General features: G+C 37.2%; 1 protein-coding gene across 3 annotated transcripts in view; it reads right to left on the bottom strand.

Annotated features, from left to right (window-relative positions):
- The window catches only part of LAMA4 (laminin subunit alpha 4), a 150,732-nt gene that overhangs the window by 34,457 nt on the left and 99,197 nt on the right, over nt 1-17,078 (bottom strand). For all 3 annotated transcript variants that reach the window (XM_024740949.1, XM_024740950.1, XM_024740951.1), the window contains 6 exons: nt 15,153-15,301; nt 11,823-11,964; nt 11,118-11,214; nt 6,494-6,610; nt 4,732-4,911; nt 880-1,019 (listed from right to left, as the gene is read on the bottom strand). In XM_024740949.1, coding sequence (XP_024596717.1) covers nt 880-1,019; nt 4,732-4,911; nt 6,494-6,610; nt 11,118-11,214; nt 11,823-11,964; nt 15,153-15,301 — 825 coding nt within the window. The remainder of the gene's footprint in view (nt 1-879; nt 1,020-4,731; nt 4,912-6,493; nt 6,611-11,117; nt 11,215-11,822; nt 11,965-15,152; nt 15,302-17,078) is intronic.

The following is a 17,078-nucleotide window of genomic DNA, read 5'->3' as shown; positions in this document are numbered from 1 at the left end:
CCCAAAAAAAAAAAAAAAAAAAAAAAAAAAAGTTGGGTATATTTACCAATAATAATTTCCTTCATTACAAAATAGTTGATTTCCAGTTCTTAATTCTGTCAGTAATTAGGACCAACAGTCTGTTCAGGCTGACTCTCAATTGAAAAAATAAAACCATATAATTTGGTTGTAAAAAATAATGCTGGTCTATAAATTAATAAAAAACAAATTAGAAAGGGGGCCAAGAACAAGCCATGTTTCGCCACACTGAAAATGTTAATTGCTGTGTCAGGATATTTCCCATCAACGCCAGCACTAGTTATGGTGTTGTGTTGCTTCTGTATAGCATCTCAGGATGAGGTCTTTGTTGAAATTGTTCAGTTTAGCTGCTATGTGTTACGCCTGTAGAGAGGTCAGTAAAAGCTTCATATCATCTATGTTGCACTAGAGAATTCTTTGAAGAGGTAGATGAGCAAGATTATTCCATATAGTAACTGCACAAAGACAGCTGTTAGGATAATGAATAATAATAATAAAATTGAGTCTTTTAGTGGGGTTAGCTTTCCTTGATTCCTTTTGCTCTACGAGCTTTGTTGACTAGGTTAAATGTGTGCTTCTTAATCTTGGTTACACATTAGAATCACTGAGGAGCTTCAAAAAAATACAGGTTCTGAGCCCTTCCTCTAGAGAGCATGAGTATTGCTTTGAGGTTGGGACCAGGAATTGGTTTGGTTTTCAAAGCTCCTCATGTGATTCTAATGAACGGATGGAGCTGAGAACTACCAAGTTGGATAATATAGTAGAAAGTTTCCAGCTCTGGAAGCTGCCCAAGGAGCCTGAGCTCAGCCTCACGCTATCATTATCACCCAGTGACTGATGACGACTCCTTTCACTGGCTACCTTGCTGGCAACGCTTCTGGTCTGAGCAATGAGCTCTCGGATCCTCTGGATACTGGCAGAAACGTTGCTTGCAGGCCGCTTCTGCTCTACCGTGCGAAGCTGATCCAGGAGCTGAGGGACAACCTCTGTCAGATTTCCAACTGCAGTTAATAAAAATTAATCACTTGAGTAGATATCTCGGTATTAAGTCTAGTTCAGGAATGAGATGAAGAGACAACAAATACATGGTTACTTCTGGTAGAACTATAAGAAATTATTTTTAATTCTGAAAAATTAGTAGCTAAGCCCAAAGCATAATCAGTTCCTATCTTGTGACATTTATAATACATATTGAACTATAAATTGTATGCAGAGCAAGCTGACATATAATGTCCACTTCTAAAGGGCAGGGCCCATGACAAATATGCAGATGTTCATTTCACTATATAGCACAAGTTCTGCTTGCATTTCTAATATAACTGATATAACAGGTCAAAAGGAATGCTGGGCAAAAGGAGGTGGCATCTTGTTTTCCAAAATGCCTGTTCACATATCAGAGTGCCACTGCAGTGGTCCAAGCAGAGGCAGAGCTAGATGGAAGAAACAAGGGAGCATCCAGAAAAGTGGCAGTTGTGCCAAGGTGAGGGGCAGCCATGGTTTATGGTCCCAGACAAAGGTGATGGTAGGAGCAGATCTTACTGACTTTTTAGGTTATGTTTTGTTGTGTGGGGAGGGGGGATGTATAACACACACAGAGAAAAGAGCACAAATCATAAGGATACAGCTTGATGAAAGAACCCCAGATACAGAGAATGCCGTAACTTCTCCAAAGTTTCATGGACTGGAGCACTGGCTCTCCATGTGTGGTCCCCAGACCAGCAACATGGAGGTGGGGCTCAGGTGACTCCGATGCACACTAGTGTTTGAGAACCACTGGACTTGAAAATAAATATCTTTGGGCAAACTCCTATCTAAGGGTAGGGCATGGTCACTGAGCATTAGCAGCTGAACAAAAGCAAGCCTCTTCCTGGAGCCAAACTAAACTCAGATTCAGAAGAATATGTCAGTGAGGACCTGGGAAACTTCTCTTTTCTGTACTTAGGAAACAAGGTGCTTCTCCAGCAAAAGGAATGAAATCAGGTAAATAATAGCTACTATCATGTAGTGTATTTGTTAATACAGCGGTAAATATTTGTTATTTGGATCACTGACCACAATAGCTATGCTATAAAATGGCTATTGTTATAGTATAATAGTCTTCAACATCAGAGGCAATAAAGTATGTTTAAAGCACTACATTAAACGCTGATTATGAAAATGTGTACAAAACAGGTTTCTCTACCCTCAATTCTCTCAGAGAAAGGGAGCCACTTTAGAGTCTTTATGAAGTCTCATATTATGGTATGCTTTTTCATTTACTTTGTTTTGAACCACAAAATGCTATTTGAGGAAAGCACACAATCAGTGTTAGTCCTAGATGGTTACTGGCATCACTGATGGGACTGAACAAGGAGGAAAAAAAATTAACACCAATTTAGTAAATATTCCTGAGACAATATCTTTACAAATGTAAATATTGGTTATCACGTAGGCAAATTTTTTAAAGATTAAGTTTCAAAAGAAATTGAGTGGTTACATGGAGGGCTCATGAATATATACTTAAAAGATGAGTATAAAAGAGCTATCTTCCTGTTACAGGAATGGATATTGTGCCCTGGGATAAAATTTCTAGCGATGGACAAATCCATACGTGGATTTAAAAAGTTGGTTCTTAATCCAGATGAAAGTGAAGGGAATACGGTCTGCAAAACCATTCTGGAGAACTGGAAATTCTAATCATGACAAAGACATTGATATTTAGGAGGTACGAAAAGATGGAATAAAAATATGAGACTGGAAAATAATTCTCAAGTAATATGTGATTTTAATATCTATGTATAACTAAATTAATTAGATAGATATCAACATATTTCATCTTCATTACTATATATTCAAGTTGGCCAACAGACTTTACTTCTTAATGGGAAGCTGAAGTTATATTTGGCCATATTCAGTACTTGTCGGTAATAATCTGCTTTACTCAGGTAAGGAAAAAGCAATGATGTTTAGTAACAGCAGTGCTGTTTAGTAAATTTTTTTCCTAAAAGCAAACCAATATTTTGTTAACATATTTATTCTAACAGGTGATTGCCCTTCTTCCCCAAAGAATCAGTCTTACATTGATAAAAACAAGTGTTACCATTATTTCACGCAGAAAAAAATTAACTCAACCAGTCTGTCTGGTGTTTATTTATGGGAAATACATATATTTCCTATGTCCACACACATACATATATATTGATAGATGAACTGAGCAAAAAGTTTATCCTTTTCTAAGCTAACTCCTACAATATTCCAATCTAAAACTTGAATGAAAAAAATTGCTTCTTAACAAAAGATGTGTAGGGTTTAATGGCCAATTCCTCAATTGGATGCAAATTGTGAAGTTACTAAGTGATACCTGCATCTCTGGCAAAGTCCACTGCAGTGTTGTAAGCAGATGAGTCATAATACAGCGGTAAATATTTGTTATTTGGATCACTGACCACAATAGCTATGCTATAAAATGGCTATTGTTATAGTATAATAGTCTTCAACATCAGAGGCAATAAAGTATGTTTAAAGCACTACATTAAACGCTGATTATGAAAATGTGTACAAAACAGGTTTCTCTACCCTCAATTCTCTCAGAGAAAGGGAGCCACTTTAGAGTCTTTATGAAGTCTCATATTATGGTATGCTTTTTCATTTACTTTGTTTTGAACCACAAAATGCTATTTGAGGAAAGCACACAATCAGTGTTAGTCCTAGATGGTTACTGGCATCACTGATGGGACTGAACAAGGAGGAAAAAAAATTAACACCAATTTAGTAAATATTCCTGAGACAATATCTTTACAAATGTAAATATTGGTTATCACGTAGGCAAATTTTTTAAAGATTAAGTTTCAAAAGAAATTGAGTGGTTACATGGAGGGCTCATGAATATATACTTAAAAGATGAGTATAAAAGAGCTATCTTCCTGTTACAGGAATGGATATTGTGCCCTGGGATAAAATTTCTAGCGATGGACAAATCCATACGTGGATTTAAAAAGTTGGTTCTTAATCCAGATGAAAGTGAAGGGAATACGGTCTGCAAAACCATTCTGGAGAACTGGAAATTCTAATCATGACAAAGACATTGATATTTAGGAGGTACGAAAAGATGGAATAAAAATATGAGACTGGAAAATAATTCTCAAGTAATATGTGATTTTAATATCTATGTATAACTAAATTAATTAGATAGATATCAACATATTTCATCTTCATTACTATATATTCAAGTTGGCCAACAGACTTTACTTCTTAATGGGAAGCTGAAGTTATATTTGGCCATATTCAGTACTTGTCGGTAATAATCTGCTTTACTCAGGTAAGGAAAAAGCAATGATGTTTAGTAACAGCAGTGCTGTTTAGTAAATTTTTTTCCTAAAAGCAAACCAATATTTTGTTAACATATTTATTCTAACAGGTGATTGCCCTTCTTCCCCAAAGAATCAGTCTTACATTGATAAAAACAAGTGTTACCATTATTTCACGCAGAAAAAAATTAACTCAACCAGTCTGTCTGGTGTTTATTTATGGGAAATACATATATTTCCTATGTCCACACACATACATATATATTGATAGATGAACTGAGCAAAAAGTTTATCCTTTTCTAAGCTAACTCCTACAATATTCCAATCTAAAACTTGAATGAAAAAAATTGCTTCTTAACAAAAGATGTGTAGGGTTTAATGGCCAATTCCTCAATTGGATGCAAATTGTGAAGTTACTAAGTGATACCTGCATCTCTGGCAAAGTCCACTGCAGTGTTGTAAGCAGATGAGTCAAAATGTTGAAGATTCTGTGACCAGTTGGTTAGACTGTTAGCCATCGGGGCGGCCGCCTGCTGGACTTCCATTGTGGTCTTGTTAGCTTCCGCGGTGATCAGCTTGGACTGACCCAGGCGCTGCTGAGCGTCACCTTCACACAGAGCACAGGACATTTACTTTGCAAAGAAGTAGAACATTTGATGGGGTCATGAATATCCATTTCATCACTGGGATGAAAGAGACCTCAAATTCAGGCTTTTCAGCCAAACCGAGATCTTTAATTAAATAAATGTTAATTATGGTGTAAGTCAGGTACACTAGAATATTGTAAATAGTATTAACAAGTGAGCTTGAAAGACTCTAAAGTCTCATTAAAATCATGTCGTTCATTTAAAACATTTCCAAATTAAAGGGAAATTTAAAAAAAAGAGTAGTATTTCTTCAGGTTAGAGACCTGGTGAGGAAGCTACAGGAAATGAATATGAGATACTAACTCATAAAATGCCTATGTCTGAAATTCATTGTAAATATCACTTTCTTCTTTGTGGGACAGCTTCTGTCATAAAAATGATGCTCTAGTACAGAAGTAAATTGATAAGGAAAGGTATTTTTGAATAAGAAAAGCAAGTTTCAAAAGAGATCTATAGTGAAATTTTTTAAAGTTATATATTTAAAGTAAAACCAATATAAGTTTACAACAAAACGGTTTTTTCCTGGGTAATGAGATTATAAAAGATTTCTCTTCTTTCTCTTTTCTTATTTTTCTATAATGGTCATGTATTATTTCTGTAATAAAAACAATTAAAAATCACTCAGGTGAGGTTGTAGCTTTAATTATTTTTAACTGGAGAAACATTTAACTTAACCCCACATGCTCTGAACTCTGATGGATGTAGCTTTGAATCCTGGGTCTGCTTCTTTTTGTTGCTGTGCCTTTTGGAGCAAGTTCCCCAACCTTGACAAGCTTCAGGGTTCACATCAGCCTAAAGGCAACAGCAATACTTTCCCACATGAGATAATGTTTGTAAAACACAGCCCAGTGCTTAGCATGTGGTAGCTCTGATGATGCTGATGACACCCTTCTGGCCAGGGCTTTGGCATCCTGTAGTTCTGTAGCTGAATTTGCTCTGTGTAGTGAAACACCACATCCAGCAGCAATGTGTTAACTTCCACTATGCCGGGAAAGGCACTTATGCGCCCGATCACATCTTTCTAAGATAGCACTGTCGTTCCAGATTAGGCAGCATGAGCGCTCTTGTTTTTCTCTCTGGCTCAGTGGTCTCCCTGCTTGCACTATAAGAACGACATGGCATGTAACAGAGAGCAGCTGTTTACTTCTGGGGCCAGAGAAACCCAATAACCAAATTAGGGCATATTCGTTAATGAAAAAGGATGTTCACAAGAAAGTAGGTTACCAAATAGTATAAACATCATGATCTCATTGACATGCATGTGTGCACGCACACACATACACACAAGATTGGAGGAAAATGCTCTCAAATTTAATTGTCACCCCTAGGTGATATGACTACAGCTTTTATTATTTTCCAGGACTTTTGTGTGTATGTGTGTGCGTGTGTGAGTGAGATAAACATAGTTTCTTTTGTCATCAGAAAGCAATATTTATTTATAAAAAGATTAATAAGCAAAGAATCACCTACTCTTTCCTCAAAGGTTTACCTTAATACTAGTGAACAAACAGATGAGCCTTAAGTTCTCCCTGAGATCCTCACCTCTCTCTGTGGCTTGTAGTCTCTTAATGGCATCATTTAATCTGTTTTTGAGGGCACTCTTCCTTGCTAGGGCTCCACCCACGCGCCTACTGGTGTCAGCCACTGCCTCGTCATTGCCTGTGGAGAAGAAGCCAAAAAAAGTACAAGTAGGGCAAAGATGCCAGGAAAGAAATCTCCATTGCAACAAGAAAAATTCTGGTTTGTATCACTAAGTCATCTGCAATATTCTGAATATAATATAACATAGAACACCAATTCTGGAAAGCGGCATTTCAACTCAGAGGTAAAGGATTGCAGAAAACTTGTAACACTGCTTCGGAGTGATTTAGGATGTCATAAAGTAACTCTTACGGATGTACAGATAATGGCTAACTTTTTTGATTGAAAAATATAGCACTGCTGTGACTAACAACTACGAGCAGCACGATTGATAAAGAGCTGAAAAGATCTATCTATACTTATGGTGACAACTGGTTAGATAAGAATAATTATTTTTTCTTGATTGTTTTAATAAATTTTAATTGATATACAACACACATCTAGAAAAGGGTACACAATTATAAGTGTACAGCCTGATGAGTTTTCACAAACTGAACACAAAATATAACCAGCGCCCAGGTCAAGAAAAGCATTTTTAAAAGCATTATTAGCCCGTTACGGTTTCCTGGGACCTCCATGATTACCCAAAGGTGACCACTATTCTGAATGCTATCTCTGCCCGTTAGTTGTGTCTATTTTTAAGCTTTATTCAGAAGAAATGATAGAGTATTGCAATTTTTTATATCTTTTTGTATCTCTGTCTTAATTTTTGTACAGTTGTAAGTCTTGATATTGGGTAGTTTAAGTCCTTCAGTTTTTTTTTTTTAATTCAAGACTGTGCTGGCTATTCTTGCCTACCCCCATCCACCCCCATTTCCAAAGAAATTCTAAAAGCATCCTGTATATGTATATACAGTTCTGGTACTTTAATTGAGATTATATTGAATCTATAGATAAATTTTGGCAGAAACTGTTATTTTTACAAATTCAAGTCTTCCACTTAATGAACACAGTTTTTATTTATTCTTCCCTAGATCTAAATTCTCATTTTGATCTCCATTTATTTAGATCATCTTTTAATTTCTTCAGTAGCATATTATAGTTTTATGTGTAAAGATCTTAGCATCTTGCATCAGATTTATTCCTAGGTAATTTATGTTATTGCATATGGTGTTATTTTAAAAATAGTTAATTTCTAATTGTTTTACATAGAATTAAACTGGCTATTTACACATTGAATTGATAATGTGGGGAATCCTTGTTTTATTTCCAATCTTAATGGGAAAGCTTTCAATATTTCAGTATGAATATTGGTTTGTTGAATATTATTTTATTATTCTTTATTAGATTATGGGAGTTTCCTTCTACTCCTAGTTTGCTATGAGTTTTTTTAAAACATGAGTGGGTAGCGAGTTTTGTTAAATGATCTTCCTGCATGTAGTGAGATAAGCATATGAATGTTCTCCTGTGTTCTGTAAATATGGTGAATTGCTACTGATGTTTTAAATGTTAAAATATCATTGAAATCCTGGAATAAACCCAACTTGGTCATGTATTACCATTTCTATGTATGCTAGGTTTGATTAGCTAATATCCTGATTAGGAGTTTCACATCTCTGTTTAACAGAGAATTCGGCTTATATTTTTCCTTGTTTATAACGTCCTTAGGTTTTGATATCTAAGTTTTGTTGGCTTCATAGAAGAAAGAGTATTTCCTCCTTTTCTATTTTCTGGAAGAATTTATGTACTAATGGTGTCATTTCTTCTTTAAGTGTTTCAGAGAATTCACTGGTGGAGCCATCTGAGCCTTGAGATTTCTTTGTGGGAGGGCTTAATTACTGGTTAGATTTATTATACACATGTATATACATACAGTTCTATCAGATTTTCTGTTCATTCTTGCATCAGTTTTGATAATTAGTCTTTTTCTTAAAAAATTATTCTTGAAAATGTACTTGTAGCATAGACCCTAACTGGGGCTACCTTGGCACAAATCTAAAAAAGTCATGATGTAATATCTTGTCACCTGAACTGAAGGATCAACTTTCCCAAGAATTCTTGTTTCATGCTTTGTTTACTTCCAAAGCATCAGGAAATGTATGTATCTTGACAAACAAAAAAATAATTTCTTCACTTCCCCTTCTTTTCTTTCTCTCCAATGGGCTTGCAAATATATACCCTCCCATGGTGTACTGTCTTTTTTCAATTATACAGTCTTGGTGTGCTTGGTTTATTGTTCACTTATCTTTTCCCCATACATGTACATAATGGGTATATATGGGTGATGCTTAGTTGATCCTGTCAATGTACTTGTACCAAGTACAATGTAACCAAAGTACAAGCATTTCTTTCTTGTTTCCTCTGGGTAGTGCCGAAAATTTCCCAGAATTCAAGGAGGGTCTTAAACATACTTTGTTGTTGTTTTGCACCCTCTCTTCCTCTTTTAGTTTCAATTTTTGAATATTGTAATACAAGCAATCTATTCAGCTCTTCCTTTTGGGTCTTGTTACTGCAAAAAACACTTGCTGATATACTGAGAAAGAATATATTTAACTGTATTTGGAGTTTTTGATAAAATAGGAGAAAGGGAGTCTATTTGGGGCTGGATGTTTATAAGAAGAAATGCTTCATAAAAAGTCTGTCCTATTTGGAACCCACTGTCTTACATAGACATTTTTCATTTTACCAATTAATTCAGTAGAAGATTTTAAAAGACAGCAGCTTCCTGAGTTTATTACAGATGGCTATTTGATATAGATAATGAAAAAAAGGAAATCTGGTAAATAAAGATTACTGATCATTGAAATTCATCTGGAAATGAATTAACAGTAATCTGAAATTACAGTGTAACTCAACAGATGAAATATGGTTCAATTTGAAAACCTGAATTTATATTACAAACATGCATATTTTATAACTGAATTTTTTTTCTTTTTGGCGGTACGCAGGCCTCTCACCGTTGTGGCTTCTCTCGCCGCTGAGCACAGGCTCCAGACGCGCAGGCCCAGCGGCCATGGCTCACGGGCCCAGCCGCTCCGCAGCATGTGGGATCCTCCCAGACCGGGGCATGAACCCGTGTCCCCTGCATCGGCAGGCGGACCCCCAACCACTGCGCCACCAGGGAAGCCACAAACATGCATATTTTCTAAAGGGAGGCAAGTTCTGATCCACACAGTCCTAACTCCCCATCAGTGTCCCTTTGGCAAATAAACATATGAAGGGATTTAACCAAACAAGATCATGAAATAGGTGACCAGATCTGAAAAATATTCAAAGAGACCAAAGCAGAGAGATTTCTCTACACATAAAATATGGAACTTTGAAGAGACAGCATTATCAGAATAGAAAAATTGCTTTCATGAGGTTCAACAAATCAGTAATGACAGGATTGAGAAAATACTTTGCAAATTATCAAGGAGAATAAAGTATTTAAGTCACTGCATTGTGAAGACCCACATACTCTGGTCTTCACAAACAAAAGCAATACATACATATGACAACATTTATCCAGAAACATTTTAATATAAGTATTCTAATTCTTTACTGCTAACATTCTAATTCTTTTCTAAAGAGCATGTTTAAGACTAAACTTGTATAATGAATTAATTAGAATGAAGAAACAGCATTTTTATTGTCTGTTTACTCAGATAATAGCTGCTTTATGGTAATTAAATAGTTAAATAGTCTGCATATGAAAAACAAATGCATTTATGTTCTCTATATAATGGCTCTACATTTAAAAAAGAGAGAAAATGTACAGTTAGACTGCAGGTTAATTGCTTTGATAAAATCACATGAAATTTTCAAACTTGGTCTTTGTTTTTAGGTGGTAGAAGTTAGCTAGATAATGGATTTCCAACCTCATTAGTCAATGCTCTAATATCCTCAGGAATGAGCTCATTACCTCAGAGATGAGTAAGGTTTAGTAAAATTCTTTGATTGTTTTCAAGAGTAACTCATAAGATTCAAAACTAACTGAAATGATTTCACTTTTATTTTTTCCTGCCTCTCCCACTCCGGGATGTGCTTGATTTAGCAGGTGCAGACACCAACCTTTGGAAGTGCTTTCTTCCATATGGTCATTAGGCTTGTCCTAAATACAGCAACCTTGTATAACACAAACTACAAGAAAGTGCAAAAAACCAGATGGCTTTGTGGTACCCTGTCCTCCTGACTCTCACAGTGCTGACCCATCCCTTCATGGTAAAATTGTAAAGAGCCTTCTGAATTGTTCAAGGAAGGTTATATTATGTGCAGTATAATTTTAGGGTTAAAGTGTATTTTATGGTACTATCTCCTTGAAAATTGGCATTCATGGTAGGTTTCTATTAATTAGCCTTTTTGATTAGCAAGAATATCCACTATATATTGGATAACTATATGTTTCCATGTAATTTTACTACATGGAATTTTTTTAAACCACAATTTATTTGAAAATATCTAATACTTGCTTTTTTATTATTCAGATGAAATATAATTTATTCTTTAATCCTAGCATTTTGAAACCTCTGTTTATATGCAGAAACACTGTGTGAAAGGAGGGAAGCAGCTATAAATCAGAAGACAGGAAAGAGAAAATATTTACTAGAATTTGCCCTTGCTTGCAGCTCTCTGGCTTGACTGAGGAGGTTCTCACTCTCATCTTTATGGTAAATGATTTGCGTATCAATCCCACTCACAGCCTACAAGGAAATTGGATGGAGAGAGTAAGAATGACGGCAGAAGAAATCAACTTTTCATCGTTCTAGGATTTAAATGATACAGTTTATCTGCTAAACACCAAGCAAGATACATACAGCTTCATTTTCACAGCTCACAATCAAGGTCAAATGTGAACATGAGAAAATAATATCCTTGACATTTTCAAGATAAATGGCTTTTGAGGAAAATTCAGTGAACTTGGAATAGTGCTTGGCCAAGGGCCCACCAAAGTGCTTGTCATGAAAAAGCTGTTCAATAAACAATTTTTGAGTTGAGGAAATCTGAATGTATGCATAAAGTATCTTTTCTATCAGCAGGAACTAGTCTTAAATATTTTTTACGCAGGGACTTTGGTTTAAAAAAGCTGTCAAAGACATTGGCATTTGCTGATTGGAGTATGACACATCTTGAAGAACCTGCATTACTGAAAACATTCATAACATAAATAAAATGGTCTTTTCTTAGTTCTCCTGCCCTTTCTGCCATTTGTATTACATTGGAAGCTCAACAGATGACATTAGGAAACAGAAAAGTCATAAGCCAGGAAAAGGCAACATATAAATGAATGTTAAAGTAAGGGAATACTCACATCATAAATTCGATCAGTGATGTTCAAAGCCTGTTCTGCCATTTCGTTGGCTTCACTAACATAATTGGCAATATTTTCATAGACATTTGAAGCGTCCAAAGCCTTCTGTACCAGCCCATTCACATCTGAACTGTGCAAATTCCTGTTAATAAACAAACGTGGCATTATTTCTCCTTCTTACCTCCTTGGGAAATAGGGCCATTTTAAGGGCCTGATTGGAGCACTTCTGGGACCAAAGGTACTTCCTTCCTGTTATTTAAAGTACCTGGCTGGGCAAGGTTTTCCCGAGCTGCCTTTCCTAAGGGCACATTTTCTTTGCATTCCTCTACTTTTGGTTCCCTCAAGGCTTCACCTTGTTTTGGCTCCTTGGCAACTGCCTGCCTGGCAGTAGCCTCAGGGAAAGAAAATGCTGATTTAAAAACAGCGCCTGCACCTCTTTACTCAAGAGTTTGTTTACGTGGTGAAGTCAGGCAGAAGAATGAACCCACAATCATCCCCACCTGCTGCTTACCCGAATCAGCATTGTTATTTCCTCCCTGGCAAAGAAACTAAGGCCCTTGGAGAGGGTGCATAACCTCAGCTGGTGTTAAATATTAGTTGGTTTCACTCTATTCAATCTTTTTTCCTTCTTTTATATAACAGATCACATTTTTCTTTAAGAAAGGTTATAACACATATTGAGCATCATGTACAGATACTGGGCTAGCCCCGTTCCATATATTATGTGTCTGAATCTTACCACACCCATGAAGTTGATATTGTTATTCCTTTTTTTCCATAAAAGTTGCTGAGGCTCTGAGGAAGGGTGCATAGCTTGCCCAGGGCAAACATGGTTAAGGTCTCACTCCTGAGGCCCAGCTGCCCCCGCTTAAGTGCACAGCCTCATCTCACAACCACCCCTGCCCTGACACCATGTTCTCTGCCTTTGTCCCTTCTGGCCCCTGTAAGGTTCCTCTAACATTTACTGATACCCATGATGCACTGGACACCCTCACGTAGAGGTTGATAACAGTATGTGCCTCAGAGGATTCATATGAGGTCTAACAGGGATAAAATATGTGTAATGCTTGGTTCCATGCCTGGCATCCAGTAAATCTCAGGATTTATTATACCTAAACCATTTCCTAAATGGAAATTTCAAACTGTAAGTGTATCCACACAATAATTCATATTATTGACAAACACTTCTTCCTCTATAATACAAACTCCAGCCCCCTCTTCTGCAGCTCATCCTAAATCCTTTGTCTTAATTTTATTCAGTCTTAACTCCACCAGTTCCATACTGTTTTCCCATTTCTAGAAATTTATGACTAGTATCACTTTATTCATCAGTAACTTCTCAGAAGATTCTCTGTGATGCAGTACATGACACTGCAGATCCTACACTGGCTCCTCTCTTCACACCACCCTGACCTACTGAGCTCAGCCAATTGTTTCTCAGCCTCCTCCAACCAGTTTCAGTCCCTGTACACCGGCTTAGGCTCAGAGGAACTTCCTCTTTATTTCCTTGGCAACTTTCTTCTTTTTTGTCGGAGTTCACCATCATTCTGGCTCCTCTGCAGTAGGGCTGACAACCATTCAGGGGCCCAAAAAGATGCTTTCATGTTAACTTTTTTAAAATCAGAAGAAAAAAATGAGGATAACAATAATGATTACATTAGCCTTTATACCAATGTAGTAATGACATATAATTAAAAAAATTTTTTTATGGCCCATGAAGGTCATAACGCAGCCCTGCTCTGCAGAGGAAATTCTGATCCAAATGCCTGCTACTTAAATCTCCCCACAACCCCCTGTTCTCAGAAATGGCACAGAGAGTAAAACTTGAGGAAGTTTTAAAAGAAAGGGATAAAAGGTATAAAATGTTACCAATATTTATTAATACTTAAAAATTTTGCTGGCTAGAGTGGTGAGCAGATATATCAAAGAGCTTGAAACAAAAAGCCTTTATTACTTTGTTTTCATTACTAGGCACAAAACAGGTACTACATCAATATAGAAAATAAAGATGTGCTTTTGAAATGGAAGCTTCTTGATGAATTATGTTTATCTCTGTTTGAGGCAAAACATGCAAACCACTGGGTACACCAGATAGATGCTGAAGAATATTCACATTTTGAAGTGAAGACGTCTATAAATTTGGATGTTTTCCTGAATATATGTAGTCAGAGATATGCTAAACATAAAAAAGGGACTTCAGGGTGATTGATATTTCTGATTATGTTTCATGTAAAGCATGGGGTAACTTCCTTAGAAGTTCTAGCTGGAACACTGTTTGCTGCAGGGTTGAGAAGGTCTGTGTTGGGATCCCATTCAATGGGATGTAGTTACTAAATGACAAAAGAACAACGAAGAGGGCCACAGAATTAATCTCAAAAATAATAATCTACCAATACAGTTGTTACCAAAACTAGTATTTTCTCCAAGTTCCATTTTATTGGCTTGATCAGAAGCACATTCCCTGGGAGCATGACACTGAGCTGGATACAACACCATCTCACACACCAAGGTTTTACCCATGATCTCTCCATCCCCACTCCCACCCCTGCCCTTGGCAATCAGGAAAGAAAGGTGATTTAAGTTTTGAACAGAAGTGAATACTGGGTCTTATTTTATTCATGACCTTCACGATCCTTGTTTCTAATTGCCAGACTTGCAATCTTTCTCTATAATGATCTCATTATTTACCTATTTTTTCAGGGTCATGAATTCAATGCCAGTCTTTTAGTACATTTCAATTAACATTAAATGAGTGCTTAGGACTCTCTTCTAGATACTGCGAGGAAAATTATCAATTGATTTTTCTCTTAACAGGTGCTGAAATCAAATAGTTCCTGCTGGGCACTGGGGAATGGTTGGAGTATCTGCCACAAGTCCCTCGTATTGCCACCTTCCAACCAGCTTTACTTAAGACACTTGGGTGTGGAAAGCTAATGCTGTCTCTGAAATAAATAGGTGATGATGGCAGAATTAGACCTTGCAGAAGGATCTGATTTACTTGATACTATTTTGGGCAGCAGTTATATCCCTATAACTAAAATGTGTTAGGTTATCTTATCAATAATGTGGAACAGAACTACCCCTCCCACAACACAGATCTCTAATCTGACAGATTTTTTAAAATCGAAAAACTGTCTCCCCAAAGCAACTGCAATAAACAATAATTGTCTCTCAGACTGACCAACCAACAAACAGAAAAACAAATAAGCAAACCCAACTCTAAAACCAAACTGCTAACACTGTATCCCAGCAACCCTGTCATGTGAAACTGAATAAAAATAAGTTACTCAGCCTATAAAGATGTTTGCATTTCTAAAACCAGGATATTACCTGCTCAATTCATCAGCCTCTTGTTGAAGGTTCTGTGCATGGTCAACAGCTTCCTGAACTAAATCATGACTGAGGTTGCTTAGGTTGGATAGTTTTCTTTGTAGTTCATTTTTGGCTCCATCTATTTCAGCATAAATCCCTGATGCATTCTAAAAATATTTAAAAAAGAATTGAATTTAGAGGGACTTAAAATATTCTTCCCAGGGAGCACCAAAGATAATCTCTATTCCTCCTTACTATGGAGTTCAGTAAGTTTCAGAACAGATCTACAAGAGTCTAAAAGGTCATACATAGATATTTATCTACTTGCATCTTCAACTCCTTCTCTACTGATTGCTTCCCTACAATTCAGACATGCTCTGCCATCTCTCGTCCGAAAAGAAAACTAAACAGAAACCCTCCATTGTCCACACTTCTCCCTAATGTTATTACCCTACTTTTTTATCCCTTTCATAGCAAAATAGACACCCCCCCCCAAAAAAAGTGTTTATGCATGCTATCTCTATCTCATCACCTTTAAATTCACGCTTTTGACCTATTCCAGTCTGGATTTTACCTCAATACTCCACCAACACAGAAATTCACTTAATGATTTCTGAGTTACTAAACCTACTGGGTATCACTCAGTTCTCATCTTATCTGACCTCTCAGCTGTATTTCTTTTGCTGACTACTCTCCCTGACACTCACGTTGTAACATGACCTCTCTTAATTTTCAATTCAACAGTAGACCTATGATCTTAGCTAAAGACCACGCACAGGATGCTGCTGCAAACCTATGACTTTCAGCCTTGGCTGGGCCCTCAACGCTGAAAAGAATTCTCTCTCCCGGTCACTCTCATAGTGACTCTAAACACTGTCACCATTCCAAAGCCAATAATAATTCCTTCCCCCACCCCTTTCCGATTCTCATCAGGTCACTTTATTTTCTTTTTTATTTAGAAGACATAAGCTAACTGTTAGTGGGAACACTTTTTTCCAGCTCTCAATGCGATATTCCTTCCCTATGAAGGCAGCTCAATTAGTGGAACTACAGGCCTTTCCACCTTTTCCTTATTCTGCCCTGAGAGGAGGAGTGGTTTATTTGCTTGGTCAATTTAGGGGATAACTATACAGAGCCTGCTCAACTCCACCCTTCTGCTCTTGGGAGCAAGCAGCTAGCAGAAAGCTGAGTTTCCCTGTGCTCCTGCACACAGCAAAAGCTGTCCTGGGGAGAAGCCCCTCCCTGCCCCAGGAACCCTGCGGTGTTGCCGGTCTCCTTGGGCAGACCTGCCTAATTCTGGGATTGAGTATCAGCAATCCCACTTGGCTAAGAGATCTCTTAAGAAGCCACACCCTCAGTTTAGCTGAAATAAAGGTGATATTCTTGGTCGTAATATTTACTGTTTATTTTTCAACTTGTTTAGAACTTGGGTGCTGAAAGGGGTACCATTTTTTGATAGCCCCTAAGAGCCTCCAACACCGACAACCAGGAGTTTCCCCAACTCTTTGCTACCACCCCCAGCTCCCTCCCCAGCCAACCCTATACACTTACTTATAGCTACATCTTCCTCATATTTTAAGATGAAAAGTGTTCCTGTTCTGTACAAGGCATGCTCCCCTATTTTCTCAGTGCCCCTGTTTTCTGTTTTCTTGCTCCCTAGCTATTGGCTCTTCTCAGATATAAATATGCTTAAGTTCCTACAAACAAACAAACAAACAAACAAACAATTACTTGACTCTAGCTTCCCCTACAGCTTCTTCTCTTGTGTTGATGAAGTGCTCACTACAGAAATGGTTCTTGCCCCAAGGTTCCCAATGTCAGACCCCATACTGCCAGGTCCATTAGACACTTTCCTGTATTTACCAGATCTGTCTCTGGTTTGTGACAGTGTTGGTCACAGTCTCTGCCTTAAAACCCTCTTTTCCCCCAGTTTCTGTGATGCTG

This window comes from Neophocaena asiaeorientalis, unplaced genomic scaffold (assembly GCF_003031525.2).
Source record: "Neophocaena asiaeorientalis asiaeorientalis breed wild unplaced genomic scaffold, Neophocaena_asiaeorientalis_V1.1 scaffold203, whole genome shotgun sequence".
Taxonomy (NCBI): Eukaryota; Metazoa; Chordata; class Mammalia; order Artiodactyla; family Phocoenidae; genus Neophocaena; species Neophocaena asiaeorientalis.
This window is presented reverse-complemented; position numbering and strand designations above follow the sequence as displayed.